Genomic DNA, 17,869 nt, shown 5'->3' with positions numbered 1-17,869 from the left:
ATTTATTTCAAAATCCTAGATTTCAGGAGGGGAAGTGGATGGAGGTATGGGAAGGCATTTCTAGGTCTATTTCTGGGCATGTTTGAAATTCTTCATCATGAAAAGCTAAGAAACATATAGACACAACATATACCCCCATACCCATACATTCTCTTCCAAATTAGGTGCAGCAAAATACCACCCAGATTTTAGAAAGCTCAATTTTTATTTCCAGCTTTTGTTCTAATCAGTACATTGCTAATCCTTCAGTAAAAGCTGGTATACTGCACAGTCACTTACTTTTTTACTTGTAAGTCTTCTTTAGTAAAACTCTAATTCACAATCTGCCTTGGAACCCTATGGGGCAGTTGTACTCTCACAGGGTCGCTATGAGTCGGAACTGACTCCACGGCACCCAGTAACAATGATAGTAAGTCATGATTTTCAGCTATGCATTTCAAATGCACAAGATTAAGCTAAAATACATGATATACGTTAATAATACCCTCAGTGTTACGTGCTTCAGGTCAGATTATGAAGAATTAAAAAGTATGCACACAACACATTTTTAATAACATGGGAGAGTGCCTATGTTATAATCTTAAGCAAAGAAAGGAAACTGAATTGACCTGATGATGTTTAAAATACATATATATATATATATATATATTTTGTAAAAAAAATCCTGGAAGCAAATTTTCTGAAATGTGAAAGTGATTTAAGAAATCATTAGTGACTTTTATTTCCTCCTTTTTATTTTTTTCACATTTCGCAAATTTTCTACAAAGAAAGGCACTTATATAATTAAAAAAAAAAAAAAAATTTAAAGGAATATCCAGGTCCATGGAAACTCTGGTGGCGTAGTGGCTAAGTGCTACAGCTACTAACCATACACGTTGGCAGTTCAAATCCACCAGGCGCTCCTTGGGAACTCTATGGGGCAGTTCTACTCTGTCCTATAGGGTCGCTGTGAGTCGGAATTGACTTGATGCCAGTGGGTTTGGTTTTTGGTTGTTGGGTATCCAGGTCCATGACCCCAGCTAAGACCAATTATAAAACAAGTGTGATACAATACTAATAATAGTCGTTAACAGTTGAACTGCTTACTAGTTACCAGGCTTTGTTCTAGGGACTCCCTATGGATTAACAAATTTCACACTCACAACCACCCTAGAAAGCACTTACATTACTGTCTCCACTTACCAGATAGGAAACTCTTAACCAGCAGAGGAATTTTAACCACTTTTGTAGTAGAAAACATTTATTTAAGTCTGAGCTGCTTTTTGTAAATGAATTTATAAGGAATACAATAAAAAAAAGTTCCCCACGTATTTTAAGCAACACATCAAGTTCATTAGCTGAACCTCATCACTCACTATGTAGTCAGAAGTGGGAGGGTCCCAGAATGTGGAATTAAGGTAAATCTCAAGTTTAAAATTAGAAGAAGCCCAACAGGTAAGGAATAGAATGAACCATCTGTAGAATTAATTATTCTGTTAGCGCTAGACTGTTCAGTTCTGTTGGAGTTTATTTCTTCCTCACCACCATCTCCTCAGGGCTTGGGATAGTATTCTTCACACAGCTGGTCTTAATAAATACCTGCTGAATGAAGGAATACAGGTATCTGACAACAAGTAACTGAGGAATTAGGGAACTTTGGTGTAATTTCAATAAAGTGTATCAGTATCAGCATATCCAAAGCTATAATCCAAACAACTGTATGTTATGTACACATCTAGCCTGAGGAAAGGAGACAGGTCAATTAGAGCCTAGCAAAAAAGAGCCCAAAGTTAAAATTTATAGTGCTCTTTTACCGTCTGAGGGGTATAACTGGGCTGGGCTGGTTGGTAGGTATAATCCTATAATGGGGACCACCACGTACTGATGAAAGTAGCTATGAACTTACTTAACTTCCTTTCTTCTAATGACACAGGCACATAGGAATATTCCCACTACATTTTGATTTTGCCTATAGGCAAAGAACAGCTGGCCGGCTAATATGACTTTACTGTTTTATTTAGTAGATGGCTATACTTCTTAAAATTAATTCACTGGCATTCCAGCCCCTCGTGAGAGTAACATGAAGTAATGCCCAAGCAGCTAATCAAATCTATTACTGCACTCATAGAACTGAGCTCTAAGACAAGCACAGCTAAGGACCAGACCCAGAGATATGCTAACAACATGGTACTTTGGGAAATCTTGCCTAGGGAGGCAAGGGGTCTTCTGAGATACCACCAGCTGGGGAAAGTAAAGAACTACAAAAAAAAAAGTTCAGAAAAGTAAGCATAAATACAATTTATTCAGTCGCCCATTTAAATAGAACATGTGAAATACCTTCAGAAAGTTCACTAGTTCTAGATATCTGTTCCAGCTCCCAGCCCAGATGTAACGATTCATCCATACTTTGCTTCTGTGCCATTTCCAGAGTCATGTTTTCTTCCATTAATTCCTCAATCTTTTTTCTATCCATATCACGTTCCTTTTTATTGGCATGAGTGTGGGAAGCAAGAAGAGAAAACAAAGCTAAGAAGTGGTACAAATGATTTCAAGCTAATATTTTATTACTTGGAACTTTTATTTATCAGACGCTAATTAATACAAGAATAAAGTTTGCATTCCTTAAAATTTTCATAGTCGAAGGCAACAATCAGTTATTCTAATTATTATTAATGATCACTAGGTGTCTGACATCCTTTTAACATGATCTCTGGGGACACTGTGAAAACTCTCCTTCATAGTCAATATATTGTTTTGGTGATATAATGAAAGAATTCTGACCCACCATTTTTAGCAAATAGGTTTATTTCTGTAATCTTTAAGGTATGATTACACAATAATTTATTAATTGTGGTTTTTTTAATGATAGAAGACAAAATTAATAAGTAATATCACTCTGTAATAAAGGCAGAAATTTCTACTACTCCTGTATTTATGTAAAGTTGAAGCCATCTAACTTACTTAGCTCTCCTCTCTGTTAGAGCCTCAAGTGCATAAATTTAGCCATCCTTGTAATCAAGGGAAATCATCTTAGAATTTTTCCTCAGAGGCCATGTAACTGATCTACCTCATAATACTTACCATTTCCATGTCATGCAGTTTAGCCTTTAGTTGTAAATTCTCCTTTTCTAATTCATGTAATTTATCAGAACGAGCTCGAGTTCCTTCTAGTTGGTCTTCCAACATGGTTTTTGTTTCTAATAAAACTTGATTGTCTTCTTTTAATTCCTATAAGCATTTAAAATACGCTTAACTATCACAAACATGTTAATATATGTTAATTTTGTAAAGCTCTGGAACATAAAACTTCTTCATCGTAAAATAAAACATTAAGCTGTCTTTATCAACAGTTCTATTCGGAGTCAAGCTACTGAGTAACAGAAATATAGTCAGTGCTTTCTTGGCTTCATTTTTCTTCAAGATTTTAAGCTAGTGTGCAAACAAAATCCTTAGTATGTATGTTAGGATGTCGAATAGTACTACAATTTCACAGGAAATTGTTGGAGTATATTTAAGTTTCTTAGTCACAATGGTAAAGAAGTATATGTAGGTGTTCAGATATTTAAGACATAATTCTCCATAAAATCAGGGCCTAATTTATTGACTGAATGGACTTAAGGATTCCTTCCTTTTAGAGATATAACTTGATGAAAGAAGAGTTGGGCATCTTTGTAGTAAAATACCAAAACCTGAACAAGGGCTCACATAAATCATACACCAAGGATCTATCAAGAAACATAATCTTGAGAAAATGCTTAAAATCTCCACAGATATTTCTAAGATATGTGTCCACACCTATCTAGCTAGTTATAGGCTGTGGTTCATGAACAAGAGTCAAGGTAAAGTATATTAAGACTGGCATCTATGAGGATCTCCCAACAGTGCCATGCATATACACGTTTAAATAACTGCCAAAGAATTTAAACGCACATTATGTTTTTTTTTTTTTTTATGTTAGCTACCTTTTGGGCCTATATTCTGGTAACTATGGAACCCTGGTGGTGCACTGCTTACGAGTTCAGGCTGCAATATCAAAGGTTGGCAATTCGAATCCACCAGCCACTCCTTGGAAACCTTATGGGGCAGTTGTACTCTGTCCTGTAGGGTCACTATGAGTCAGAATAGACTCGACAGCAACAGGTTATCATGCTAAAATGTTCTACTTTCTCTTTAATGTTCTCATTTCTTGGTTTTACGTGCTCCTCCTTTGTCATCTCCATACTGAAACTGACCAGAATCTCCTATTTACAGGAAATTAACTCACAAAAGAAAAAAGGGATGCAAGGATTTTTGAATTCTTGCTGTCAAACTCAACTCCATTGTGTATAACACTAAACTGCAAACATCAAGTAGGAATTTTTTTTCTAATTTGTTGACATGTATATAGACTTCATTGACCCTAATTTAGTAAATCTGAGTTAAACAGTAGTCAGAAGTATTTTTGCTTTCACTTTCGGTAAGAAGTTTGAGATTAGTAAAGATAAATAATTTTGATTATGAGGGAAGGGCTTCAAAGGTCTGAAACATCTAGGGTGCTAAATAAAGGAATGAAAGAAGAGCGCAAAAAGTTCTACGTAATTATGTGGAAAAATCCTGTTGTAATACTCTAAGCAATATGCTGACTGTTATGGGTTGAATTGTCTCCCCCCAAAATATGTGTTGGAATCCTAACCCCTGTACATGTGGTGAGTAGCCCTGGTGCTGCAGTGGTCAAGCGCTCTGCTGCTAACTGAAAGGTGGGCAGTTCTAACCCACCCAGTAACTCCGTATAAGAAAAGACCTGGCAATCTGCCCCATAAAGATTATAGCCCAGGAAACCCTATGGGGCAGTTCTACCCTGTCCTATAGGGTCGCTGTGAGTTGGAATTGACTCAATGGCACACAACAACAACATCACCATACATGTGGATGTGAGTTCACCAGGGAATAGGATTTTCCTTGTTATGCTGATGAGGCTATACCGGTATACGGTGTATCTTAAACCTACTCACTTTTGAGATATACAAGGAGCAGATCAGGCACAGAAGCAAGCAAGCCTGAATGGGGACATATATAGGTGTCATGCGGAGAACTCCAAGAAAAAGCTGAGACAAGGATTTTCCCCCAGAGTGGACAGAGGGGCTTTCTCCTATAGCTGGTGCCCTAAATCTGGATTTCTAGCCCCCTAAACTGTGAGAAAATAAATTTCTGTTCATTAAAGCCACCCCCTTGTGGTATTTCTGTTGTAACAGCACTAGATAACTGAGATATTGATCCATCATAAGACAAACACCCAGGGGTATTTGCTGTTCGCTCAACACTTCAAGAGTTCCTCACATTTATTAAACACATTTTTAATGCATTTTGAAAGTTACACTTTTAAAGGAAAAATATCACGACACTTTACATGATGCAACACACCTCAACTCGTGCCTTATAAAATTCAATATCGTGTAACCTTTCTTTGTATCTGCTGACTTCACTTTCAAGCTTATCAACTCTGATTGCCTTCTCTCGAAGCACATCTAATTCATCTCGGTACATCCTGGCAGAACGAGCATCGGAAAGCAAACTCATGTTCTAAACATAAATAAATAAAAAAGTTAATATTATATTATTTTCTATTTGCAAATTGATATCCCTCAGCTGCACGACTAGATACATTTACTCTAAAAAAAAAAATCAATGAATCGTACACTTTACAAAGGTGAATTTTATGGTAGGTAAATTTTACTTCAATACATTGTTTTAAAAACGAGGAGACGGAGAAATAAATCAGTTACAAAAGGAAAAATATTGTATAATCCCACTTACATGAAATATCTACAGTAGACAAAGGTATAGACAAAGATGTTGAAATGGCAAAGTGCTGGTTTTTTATATATATATATATATATATATAGACACACACACACACACCACGATAAACAATATTTTCTTTAAAAACAGGGAGATAAAGTCTTTTTCACCAATAATATAAAGTATTTTAAACATACATATACATATGCCTATAGATAAATTTTTCCACTATGTGCTCTATCAGGAATGTAAAAAATATTCCGAGTATTTTTAAGTTAATCCCTACTTAACAGAACCAGTTTTAAGTAATTCAAGGTGACAAAGTTATCTTTAAAAAACTGGATCATAAAAAAAGCTGAAGAGGCAAGCTGTGTCACTAAAGTGTATCATTAGTTACTTTAGAGAAATATTCTATCCAGATACATTGCAACATACCAAATTTTTGCTTAGATTTTTAAATGATTTTAAGTAAAATGATTAATGTATACCTTAATGCCATTAAAAAAAATTTTTTTTTAATGCCATTTGAAGCAAAAATTAAAATCCAAACTTTTAAAAGCCTTCCTGTCATTCCTTTAGGACAGCCAAGTGTGGTCCAGGGACTTTCAGGCAGTCAGTGAGGTCTAAACCATTTTCATAATACTAAGACATTATTTGCCTTTTTCATTCTCATTCTCTCTTGTGAGCACAGTGGAGCTTTCAAGAGGTTTCATGGCATGTGGTATCATAACAGACTGAATGCAGAAACAACTATGACAACAGTTGTCTTATTAAACCAGGCATCAAAGAGATCCACAGAAATGTAAAACAGTATCACTGTTCTAATTTTTTTTTGAGGGGGGGGAAATGTCTATTTAGTTAAAACGCTTTTTTTTATGTGAACATGGAATGGGTTGAGTAATATTTTTAAATGAATCATTAAATACAATTTTTAAAAATTCTTAGTTTTAATTTTGAATAGCGCAAATACCAGTAGACATAAGCTACCTAAGCAATCCTCATTAATTTTTAAGAGTGGAAAGTGCTCGAGACCAAAGAGTTTGAGAACTGCTGCTTTAGAAGGTGCGTGTGCATGCCACACACACACACACACACACACACACACACTGCTACCAAGAAGTGGAACAGCAGCTACAGAATATCTGGAAAGAAAGATTATAGCTCCAAGTCTCATTAATCTGGGGATATTCCAGGTTTATGATCCTGCAAGTGGGGTATTCCCTGCATTTAAAAACGGTAGGTTAGGAAAAATAAAGGGAAGAAACAATTGTGTACCCTTACCCCAATCATTACCACTTACGGGTTAAACAAGAGCTCATGTCATACACCCAAACGAGAACAACGCATTACCAAACCATTAACACCAGTTAACTCAATTTTTGTCAAGATGAAAAAATACAAAGCTTTGGTGAAGTAAAAAGAATTGATTTTTAAAAAGTGTACTTTTTTAAAATAATTTTTATTGTGCTTTAAGTGAAAGTTTACAAGTCAGTCTGTCACATATAAGCTTATACACCCCTTACTCCATACTCCCACTTACTCTCCCCCTAATGAGTCAGCTCACTCCCTCCTTCCAGTCTCTCCTTTCGTGACCATTTTGCCAGTTTCTAACCCTCTCTACCCTCCTATCTCCCCTCCAGACAGGTGATGCCAACAGTCTCAAGTGTCCACCTGATACAAGTAGCTCACTCTTCGTCAGCATCTCTCTCCAACCCATTGTCCAGTCCCTTCCATGTCTGATGAGTTGTCTTTGGGAATGGTTCCTGTCCTGGGTCAACAGAAGGTTTGGGGACCATGACCGCCGGGATTCCTCTAGTCTCAGTCAGACCATTAAGTCTGGTCTTTTTATGAGTATTTGGGATCTGCATCCCACTGATCTCCTGCTCCCTCAGGGGTTCTCTTTTGTGCTCCCTGCCAGGGCAGTCATCGGTTGTGGTGGGGCACAATCTAGTTTTTCTGGTCTCAGGATGATTTAAGTCTCTGGTTCATGTGGCCCTTTCTGTCTCTTGGGCTCACAGTTACTGTGTGACCTTGGTGTTCTTCATTCTCCTTTGATCCAGGTGGGTTGAGACCAACTGATGCATCTTAGATGGCCGCTTGTTAGCATTTAAGACCCCAGACGCCACATTTCAAAGTGGGATGCAGAATGTTTTCATAATAGAATTATTCTGCCAATTGACTTAGAAGTCCCCTTAAGCCATAGTCCCCAAACCCCCACCCTTGCTCCGCTTACCTTTGAAGCATTCAGTTTATCCCGGAAACTTCTAAAAAGTATAATATTTTGATCTTATTTAATAGAAAAAGAGTGAAAATCAGGAAAGCATTCTGTCATATAAGCTAGTATAAAGCAGAGCCCAGAGACCCAGGGATATACGCATACTGGGCACCGTTTAGAGTAACAGTATTCCAGCTTCCAAGCCAAACACACACTGAAAGAGAAACCTGGAAATCCCCCGTCTTAAGAGGCTCCTCTGAATCTTAGTAAGGAGCCCTGGAGGCTCAACGGCTAAGCACCTGGCTGCTAACCAAAAGGCTGTGGTTAAAACCCACTTAGCCGTTCTGTGGGAGAAAGTTCTGGCAATCTGCTTCTATAAAGATTACAGCCTAGAAAGCCCTATGGGGCACAGTTTTACTGTCATATAGGGCCACTACGAGTGGACAACTGACTCAATGGCACCTAACAAACAAAGTTTGAATAGCACTGCTAAAGAAAAGAAGGGAAGTCCAAAGACCTTGACTTCTAGTTTTGGCTGTTATTTTTGAAGGGACACTGAAAAGTCATCCAATCTCTTAAAGCTTCAGTAACCTCATTTGTTATATAAGGCATTAAGGTAAAGGTTATAAACAACAAGGAGAAAAACATCAATTTCCAGTGACTTGGGTGGTCCTATTAATAAAGATACAAACCTCTTGTTGTAGCCTTTTTAGTTCTGTTTCCATTTGCTCAAGTTCTTGTTTACAGTCCAACAACTGTTCAGTCTTTTCCTCCCTTAAATGCAAAAATACATTTATTAAAAAATAAGCTTACTACTTTTGAAAACTATGATCACTATCTGCACTGATACAAATGTATTACCATTACTAAATATCTAGTTAAACATGGTCTGAGCCATAAACTGTTATATATCTCTACACACGTTCTCAAATCTCACAGGTTTTCATAATGTTTTCAACTCTGTTATGCTTTCAAACTGCATGTGCACAGCTCGCTCATAAACTGACATTAGAAACAGAAATACACATATATACTTCTGAGATGGTCTCTAAGCAGAAAAACTTATGTTTTCTTACAAGCTGTTTGAAACTATGAGCCATCAGAAAATTACTTAAAAATGTATATCATCAGAAATTGATAAAGAGAAGAATGTGTTAAATCAGCTCTAGATGACGGCACTGTATCCACGTGCTATGATAAAGAAATTACAACTCATAATTAGAGGATTTCTGAATTATCAACACAACTCTGAAATATATCACAATGATACAATACATAGTAAAACCTCCCTAAATTGGTTTGTCGCATACGTAATATGATAGAAACCTCCTTAAACTGGCTCAGCACATATGTGATAAGATAAAGGAACTATGACATAAGATTATCTTTGTAAGGTGATACTGAGACACTAGGTATATCGTAAACAACCTCTAATCTTTGACCTTGAAGGTGACATACCAGTCTTTGTAAGTATGACATTGCCTAGCCTTTATCTTGCAAGACCAAATGAGACCCTTCCAGACACTATGATTGAGTGTCTGTCTGCCACCACTGAACCTAGACCCTAGCTAGGGAGGATCTCCCTCAAGTTCAAGCCCTGATCAAACTTTCCTCCTGAGATCTCTAGTGAAAGGTAAAAGCTTGAAGTCTAAAGACTGGAAATCTAACCACTGAACTAACATTGCAACTGTAAATTCTGATTTTCTGGTGCTAAATTAACGTTGCGCGGTTTTCCTCGCGTGCCTTGATGTGAATACCTTGCAATAAACTAAACAAGGTTACACACGACAAACCTGAGCATTTCCTTATTTATGTTTAAGATAAAATCCTACATACTACCAACCCCAGGGGAAAGGCAAAAAAATGGATATCGGAAATTTGTACGATTAGATGCCATTAAACTCCCCCCGAATGCTCCACAAAGACTAACTTCCATGACTAATACCTTCATAATGAATAAGGTAGCATGTGCGTGTCTTCCTTTTTTTATGTTTTTGGCAATTAAAATGTCTTCTTTTGTGAGTTATTAGCTCATTCATGTCCATTGCCCAAGTTTCTATTGGATGGTTTATTTTCTCTTACTGATAAAAAGTTTTTATAAGCTCTTAACATAGATTGCCTTTTGTGATTTATAAGACATTTATTACAAATATTTCTTTAAAAATTGTCACATTTTTAATTTTACTTATTGTACTTTGGGACAGTAACACTGAAAATTTTTATGCAAATAGAGCAACCATTTCTTTTACAGATACTTCTTACGCTTTCATGAACAGTTGTTCCCCACCTAGAAAGCAAATATATATTCATCTATATTTCTTCCTGGTTCTTGTATCATTTTATTTTTACATTTAGCTCTTTAATCCAACTGGAATTCATTTTGGTGTGTATGAGGTATGAATTTAAATTTTTTCCCAAAGAGTTATCCAGGATCCCAATCTCATTAATAATGTAAAAATTCCCTTTTGCACTGATTTGACAACATTCTGCACAGCAAAGAAGCTTCCATCCACATCTCCCCACTGAAAATGTTCTCAGTAGAGTCGATGGCCTTCTGATTGTGAAATCTAATGGATTATTTTCAGATACTTTTAGAGAATTTAATACCGCCAACTCTATTCTTCCTCTTGACACTCTGTCTCCTTTGGCTTCCGTGACTCCACATTCTTTGGTCTTCTCCTTCTCTAAATAATTAATTCTCTGACTCTGTTGCTGGTTTCATGTTTTCTCTCCATCTTCTGGCTGACAATTATCAAGCTCTTACGATCTGCGCTAGGCACTTTGTTAACCACTTTATCCTTTGCCAAGCACTTAATCTTCCCAAGAGCCCTCTAGGGAAATAGCAGCGATGACAGCAGCTTACATTTATAGAATACTTATGCACTAGACATTGTTCTTAGCATTTTGCATATTTACTTCCCACAACAACACTAGGGTAGGCACCCACCTTCACAGAGCCACCAGTTATTACCTCTACTTAATAGACTATAAAACTGAGTAAGCCTTAGAGAGATGAAGTAACTCAGCCAAGGTCACTCACTCAAGAGGTGGTGAGCCAAGATTCACCTGCCCACGTGTCGTACCGCTCTAGGGCACTTGTTAGTACAAGCCTCATTTACAAATGAGGAAAGTAAGTCACATGGCTAATACACGATGGAGTCTGTGCCCAGTGGCAGTGCCCTTAACTACCCAGACGCCTTTTTAATGCGTGTGTTCTTCAGACCGTATGCTTCTACTTCCTCGTGCTCTTCCTGGACCATCTCATCCATTCCCATACATGTCCTACTTCCCTGAAACAAACATATTATCCCGCGTAAGTACGCTAGTGATCCCAAATCTCTATTCTGCAACTCAGAGAATCAATATCCAAAGATCATCTCCATCTAAATGTTTCAAAGGCACCTCAAACTAAATACGTTAAAAATTAAACTTGCCTTTTACTTCAACGGGGCCCTGGTGGCACAGTGTTTAAGAGCTCAGCTGCTTAAGAAGAAAGAGGATGGCAGTTTGAATCTACCAGCTGCTCCCTGGAAACCCTATGGGGCAGTTCTACTCTGTCCTACAGGGTTGCTCCAAGTCGGAATCGACTCAACGGCAATGGGTTTTTTTTACTCCAATACTTACTCCTCTTTCCTACTTTACCTCTTTAAGTGAATGGCATCGCCACTCACATAGTAACTGACTACAGAAAACTAGGAATTAGACCAGAAGCTCCCTTTTTTCCTCACCTCCTTTAGGTCCTCATTGTTACCTGGACTATCCTTCAATCCACCTTCACATTGCCATCAGAATTATTTATTTCTTCAATCACTACTTACTGAACACCCACTGAAAGCTGGCTACTAGGCTAGTTATCTCTTCATTAAAAGATAAATCTGATTTAGCTATTGTCCCATGCAGAAATTCTCAGTTGGTTTCCCTTATTTAAACTCCAAACTTCCTAGTGCTGCACTCACGTCCTTCCATGTATCCCCACTGCATTACTGTCAACTTCTTGCCATGCCCCTTCTTACACCCTACTGGACCTTACGCAGGGCTATACACACTGATCCTGCTGCTCAGAATACCAAATGGAGCCTTTCCAACCTAGTTAATGTCTAACATCAGCTAAAATGTGACTGTCTCTACGAAATCTCTCCTGGCACCACTCTCCCAAGTCAGAAACGACCAAAATTCCTTAGGGTCTCAACTGTAGCCTATACAGACTTCTATCACAGTGCCAGTCTCACTTTATTTCTGATCTGTTTAAAAGTTTATCTCCTAACTTAATAATAATAATAAAAGACAACTCAATTTAAAAATGGGCAAAGGACTTGTAGAGACATTTCTCCAAAGAAGGTATACAAATGTATAAGCACATGAAAAGATGCTCAACATCATTAGTCATCAGGCAAATACAAATCAAAATCACAATGAGATACCACTTCACACCCACCAAGACGGCTACAATCAGAAAAAATGGACAACAGCCTGTTGGCGACGATGGGGAGAACTGAAACCCTCACACAATGCTGGTGCAGTCACTTTGGAAAACATGATGGCAGTTCCTCAAAAGGTTAAACACAGAGTTACTATATGATCCAGCAATTCCATTCCTAGGTAAATATCCAAGAGGAATGAAAACATATGCCCACGCAAAAACCTGAACACAAAGGGGTGGCCAACTGCAATCAGACAAAATACACTTTAAGCCAAAATCTATTATAAGAGATGAAGAGGGACATCATATATTGATAAAAGGATCAATCTATTAAGAAAATATAACAACCATGAATATACATGTGCCCAATATCAATGCACCAATATAAAGCAAACACTGACAGAACCAAAAGGAGTAACAGGCAACTCTACAATAATTGTCTACATTGTCAACAAGGGACAATACTTCCAGAAAGACAATCAGTAAGGAAATAGAGGACTTGAACAATATCATAAACAAATCAGGTATGACAGACGTAGATAGCACTCTCCACCCAACATCAGAACAATACACATTTTTCTCTAGTGCACATGTGACATTCTGCAGGACAGATCATATGCTAGGTCATGAAACAAGAATTCACAAGTTTAATATTGTGAAAATGTTATACTACCAGGGCCATATGAGAACTAAATACTTATGGCTCATCAAAAGACTTTATCAAAAGAGTAAAAACACAACCTACAGACTGGGAAAAAATCTTCGGGAGCCATACATCTGATAAAGATCTACTATCCGAAGTACATATAAAACATCAGTAACAACAAAGACATAAATAACCCAATCAAAAAATGGGCAAAGGACATGAACTTCACCAAGAATGTTCAAGTGGCCAATAAACATGTAAAGATGCTTATCACCATTAGCCAAAAATCAAAACTACAATGAAATACTGTATCACTCATACTAGAAATGGCAATGATAAAAACCAAAAACAAATGTTAGAGAGGATGTGGGAAGATCAGACCCTTACCCATTGCTGGTGGAAACGTAAAATCGTACAACCACTGTGGAAAACAGCATGGCGAGTCCTCAAAAAACTAAAAATAGATCTGTCATATGACCCAGCAATTCCACTCCTAGAGACCTAAAAGTAATGACACAAACACCTATGTTCACTGCAGCGCTATTCATAATAGCTAAGTGGTGGAGAAAATCCAAGCACCCTTTAACAGATGAACAGATAAAACAAAATGTGGCATATACATACAATGGTATGTGCGGTGCCATGGATCGCTTTTGTGTGGCCTCTCTTGCCATGGTCTTGTAACTTACACCCAAGCGATCTGGTAGGACTGTGCAGATGTGGTAATTGTGGCCCATCAAGGGGATTGGTCAGTTTTGCCATCCCACTGAGACTGAAATAAGCCACACCAGAAGTGGAAAGAGAAGATTCCACCACCACCAAGGAAGAACAGCCAGGAGCCCGCACATCTTTTGGACCCAGGATCCCTGCACTGAGAAGCTCCTGGACCCAGGAATCAGAGAGCAAGATATAACACTGATGGCAGCAGAGACCCACAGGAGAGGGCGCAGTGGGCTTCCCGGCCCATGGAGTTGAGAAAGCTGAGTGCCTTTGGGCAGAGGCTGAGGGCCAGGGATAGGCGTGCCTGCAAGGAGAGACTGTCCTGACGGAAGAACTGTATGCTTGAGTGTTCCTGAACCTGTTACTTCTTGAATAAACCCCATAATGGTGAATATTGCCTGCAACTGCTGTGTGGCCACTGCAACGAATTATCTAACCCAGCAGAGAAGTTGACAGTGCAGTGGCAGGGATGGCTGGTGTCAGAATTGGTAGACGGCAGAAAGAGGAGGCACGTTTGATCTCTGCTTCAAAGGAACCAGCCTTGGGCCATTGATCTTGATTCTCCTTCCCCCTCGTGAAATTAGAGGAGGTCAGACACCCCTGCCATGTCATTTTTACAGGTAGGTAGGGTTGCATAACAAGAGTAACTCTGAGACACAGAGAAGGAGTTCAGGGGACAGAGAGTCTAAGGCAAAGATGGTGAAACAATATGGGCAGCGAGTATAGAGACATGATGCAAAGAACATACCCAGTGTCAATGAGCTGTACATGTAGAAAATGTTGAATGGATACATGTTTTGTTATGTATATTTTTAACAAAACAAAAAAAGCTGCACACGGATGTTCATAGCCACATTATTCACAATAGCCCAAAAAACTGAAACAATCCAAATGTCCATCAACTGATGAATGGATAAATAAAAACAACGATGGAATATCACTCAGCCATAAAGAGAAATAAAGTCCAGATACATGCTATGACATGGATGAACCCTGAACACATTACGCTAGTGAAAGAAAACAGCCACAAAAGGCCACATAGTGCGTGATTCCATTTATACGAAATGTCTAGAATAGGTAAAATCCAGAGAGACAGAAAACAGGTTAATGGTCTGCAGGAACTGAGGGCAGGGCGGGATGGGGAGAGACTGATAATGGGTGTGGGGTTTCTCTCTGGGCTGATAAAAATGTTTTGAAGTTAAATAGTGGTGATTGTTGCATAATTCTGTGAATATACTAAAAACTACTAACTACACACTTCAAAAGGATGAATTTTCTGGTATGTAAATTATATCTCAAAAAAGCTGTTATTTATTTTTTTTTTTAAAGAATGGTTAATAGCTTGCAGGAGGGAAAAAACTCTTTTAAAATATGGGATCCACGGAAGCAGAGAGAATTGTTACAGAGAGTCTTTGATGGTGTTGGAGGCCCTGGGTGGTACACATGGTTAACATGCTCAGTTGCTAACCAAAATAAGTTTGAGTCCAGCTGGAGGGTCCTTGGAAGAAAGGCCTGGTGATCTACTTCTGAAAAATCAGCCACTGGAAACCCTATGGAGCAAAGTCCCATTCCGACACACATGTGGTCGCCGTGACTTGAGTCAACTTGACACCAACTGGTGGTTTGATAGTGTTAACTATTGCTAAAACTGAAACTGATAAGGAATTTCTTCTTCCAACCATGGCAAATTACACTTTTACTATGTATGTTTATGAATCACAAACGATTATATTATGACATACCACCCATAAATGTGAGTGCTATTGGTCAATTTGCATGTTCTCATTATAATTAATTACTTGTCATTTCCATTGGGTATAAGGCAGCTTGGATTATTCTTCCACTATAATCTCCGTACTTCATTCACTTTAGTGAAAATCTGTCCCAAGAAAAAGAGCTTAAAACAAGTGTTAATGGAAGAAATCCAAGAAGGAACACGTTTTCCAAGGACAACAAAGATGTGAGACGGTATTTGATGAAATGCTAGTTACTAAGAATACTTCCCATATCTGGAATGTTATTTGTTCACTAAACATATCCATTTACATTTTCCTGTCGGCATATACGGAACCAAGTTTCATCACTCTAGGTTGTTTGAAATTTTAATACATTCATGAACAAGTAAATTTTATTTAAAAATTAAATTCTAATATAGTGCAAAACGTTAAATGAATTCACAGCCATCACTGCAATTCTAATTGCATGCTTTATCTAAAGACAGGAGAAGATTGTGCTAAATTACATGGAAGGAACTGGTGTGCACTGTGCAGGCCGCCCATGAGCTGCCAGTCAGACTAATAACAGCAATCTCTCTCCTAATTCTCCTGGTGCAGCTGTTTACAGAATATCCTGGGCGTGTTCACATCAATGGACACATAATAATGCGGACATCCACAAATCAAAGTGCCGTCTTTTTGTTTTCAAATTTTCTTATAGAATATAATATTTTTTCTACCTTGCAGATTCATCCACTCTTAAACTGCTTTAAATAATCAGTAAATAAATTTAATCCCTATATTGTGGTTTTAAGTTTAAAACCTTCACCCTGATGCTCAGATTCCATGAAAAACAACCTCCCTCTGGAAAAAACCCTTTGTTCTTTTTAAAGTGCAAAATAAAAAATCCCATGCAGAGTCTAGGCATTTCTCTACATGCCCTTCTCCGAGGCATGCCGATGTGATACTTATACGACTTTTCTGTAATGATTTTTGAAAGTTAAATATAATTGCATCAGTACAAACAAAACCTGAGTACCTACCTTTACTAAGTACATTATTCAGGCATTTCAGTGCAGAAGATGTACACTCAAAATTAAGTTTTTTGTTTGTGATAATAAAAAAAAAAAAGATAATATACACCAAAAATTCAGTTTCTGTAACAATAATTTTAAAAAAGCGATGTCAGTGGTCTCCAAAATTTCAGATTTTAAGGAATGCAAAAACAAAAAATTAAGGAGAGCCCAATTTGACAAGAAAGGATGCTATTTTATAAAAGGAAGGACATTTTAAAACTAGAAAGATAGGATGAACATGAATCCAAAAATAAAGGGGATCCTTTAAATTGAAAAGATGTAGCACTAGGAAAAACTATCTCAGTCTCATTTTTTTCATTTTGATGAAAACTGGTGAAAATTTTGACACAGACAAGCAACTGGGAGCCACAAATCTATATTCCATTATCCTAAAAACATTTAGGTAACCTTTGTGACCATATTAATTTAATGAGTCTGAAAATCAGTAACTCACAGTTCCTGCCTAAGCCTTCTTATCTTGGCCTTAGCATCTGCCAGTTCCACTGACAGGTGCTGTCGACTTTCTGTTCGCTTCATGCCCGGAGAACCACAGGGTGACTGTGCAGACGAAGAGGCGTGGGGTAGGAAGTGAAGACCATCTCGCTCTTCGGAGAGTTCAATTATCATCTGAGGAATGACAGATAAACACAGAATCGCTATTAGTGTTCTACACATCAGAGAACTAAACAAAGCAACACCATTCCCTAGATCCAGTTAATGTACTACAACGCCAAAAACAATTCTTTGGTCAAAAGTAAGTCTGTCATATTGAGCTATCATTTAAAAAAATTTCATTCAACAGTTCACGGATGAGCTTAGGAAGTAACACTAAAACAAGATTTAATACTTTTTTCCTTCTTAATTTTTTAACAAAACAATCAACTGTGATAACTACATCAGATAGCTAATGCTGGGAAGACATAAAAAACTTGATACAGGAAATAAATTAATCCAAGATTACTTAAATCAAGAGTAATTTATCTAAAACTGTGTTGTCCAATATGGTAGCTAGTAGCATATATGGCTATTTAATCTTAAAAAGTTAAAAATTCATTTCTTTATTCTTGCTAGCCACGTTTTAGGTGCTCAACAGCCACATGCTGCTAGTGGCCGCCACACTGGACAGCTCAGAAATGTTATCGTCCCATCATTGTGGAACTGGACAGTATCGCACTAGAATCGTAAAAAGGAATACCAAAGAGACCTAATGAGGACCTCACAGGGAATTGAGAGATTTAGTCCAATCTCTTAATTCTGCAAGTAAGGTAAATGAGACACAGAGGGATTGATTTGTCCATGATCACACGACTAGGTAACAGC

At 37.7% G+C, this 17,869-nt stretch overlaps 1 protein-coding gene across 24 annotated transcripts in view; it reads right to left on the bottom strand.

The window, feature by feature from the left end:
- CCDC88A (coiled-coil domain containing 88A) overlaps positions 1–17,869 on the bottom strand; it is a 134,557-nt gene that overhangs the window by 53,555 nt on the left and 63,133 nt on the right. For all 24 annotated transcript variants that reach the window (XR_010319468.1, XR_010319467.1, XM_064277051.1 and 21 more), the window contains 5 exons: positions 17,004–17,176; positions 8,665–8,746; positions 5,380–5,538; positions 3,061–3,207; positions 2,317–2,461 (listed from right to left, as the gene is read on the bottom strand). Coding sequence is in view for 22 of the 24 variants with exons in the window: in XM_064277051.1 (XP_064133121.1) it covers positions 2,317–2,461; positions 3,061–3,207; positions 5,380–5,538; positions 8,665–8,746; positions 17,004–17,176 (706 nt within the window). In the remaining 2 variants the exon portion in view is untranslated. The remainder of the gene's footprint in view (positions 1–2,316; positions 2,462–3,060; positions 3,208–5,379; positions 5,539–8,664; positions 8,747–17,003; positions 17,177–17,869) is intronic.

The sequence above is a fragment of the Loxodonta africana genome, chromosome 26 (genome assembly GCF_030014295.1).
Source record: "Loxodonta africana isolate mLoxAfr1 chromosome 26, mLoxAfr1.hap2, whole genome shotgun sequence".
Lineage (NCBI taxonomy): Eukaryota > Metazoa > Chordata > Mammalia > Proboscidea > Elephantidae > Loxodonta > Loxodonta africana.
The sequence above is the reverse complement of the archived record's forward strand: the minus strand, read 5'-3'. Positions and strand labels throughout refer to the sequence as shown.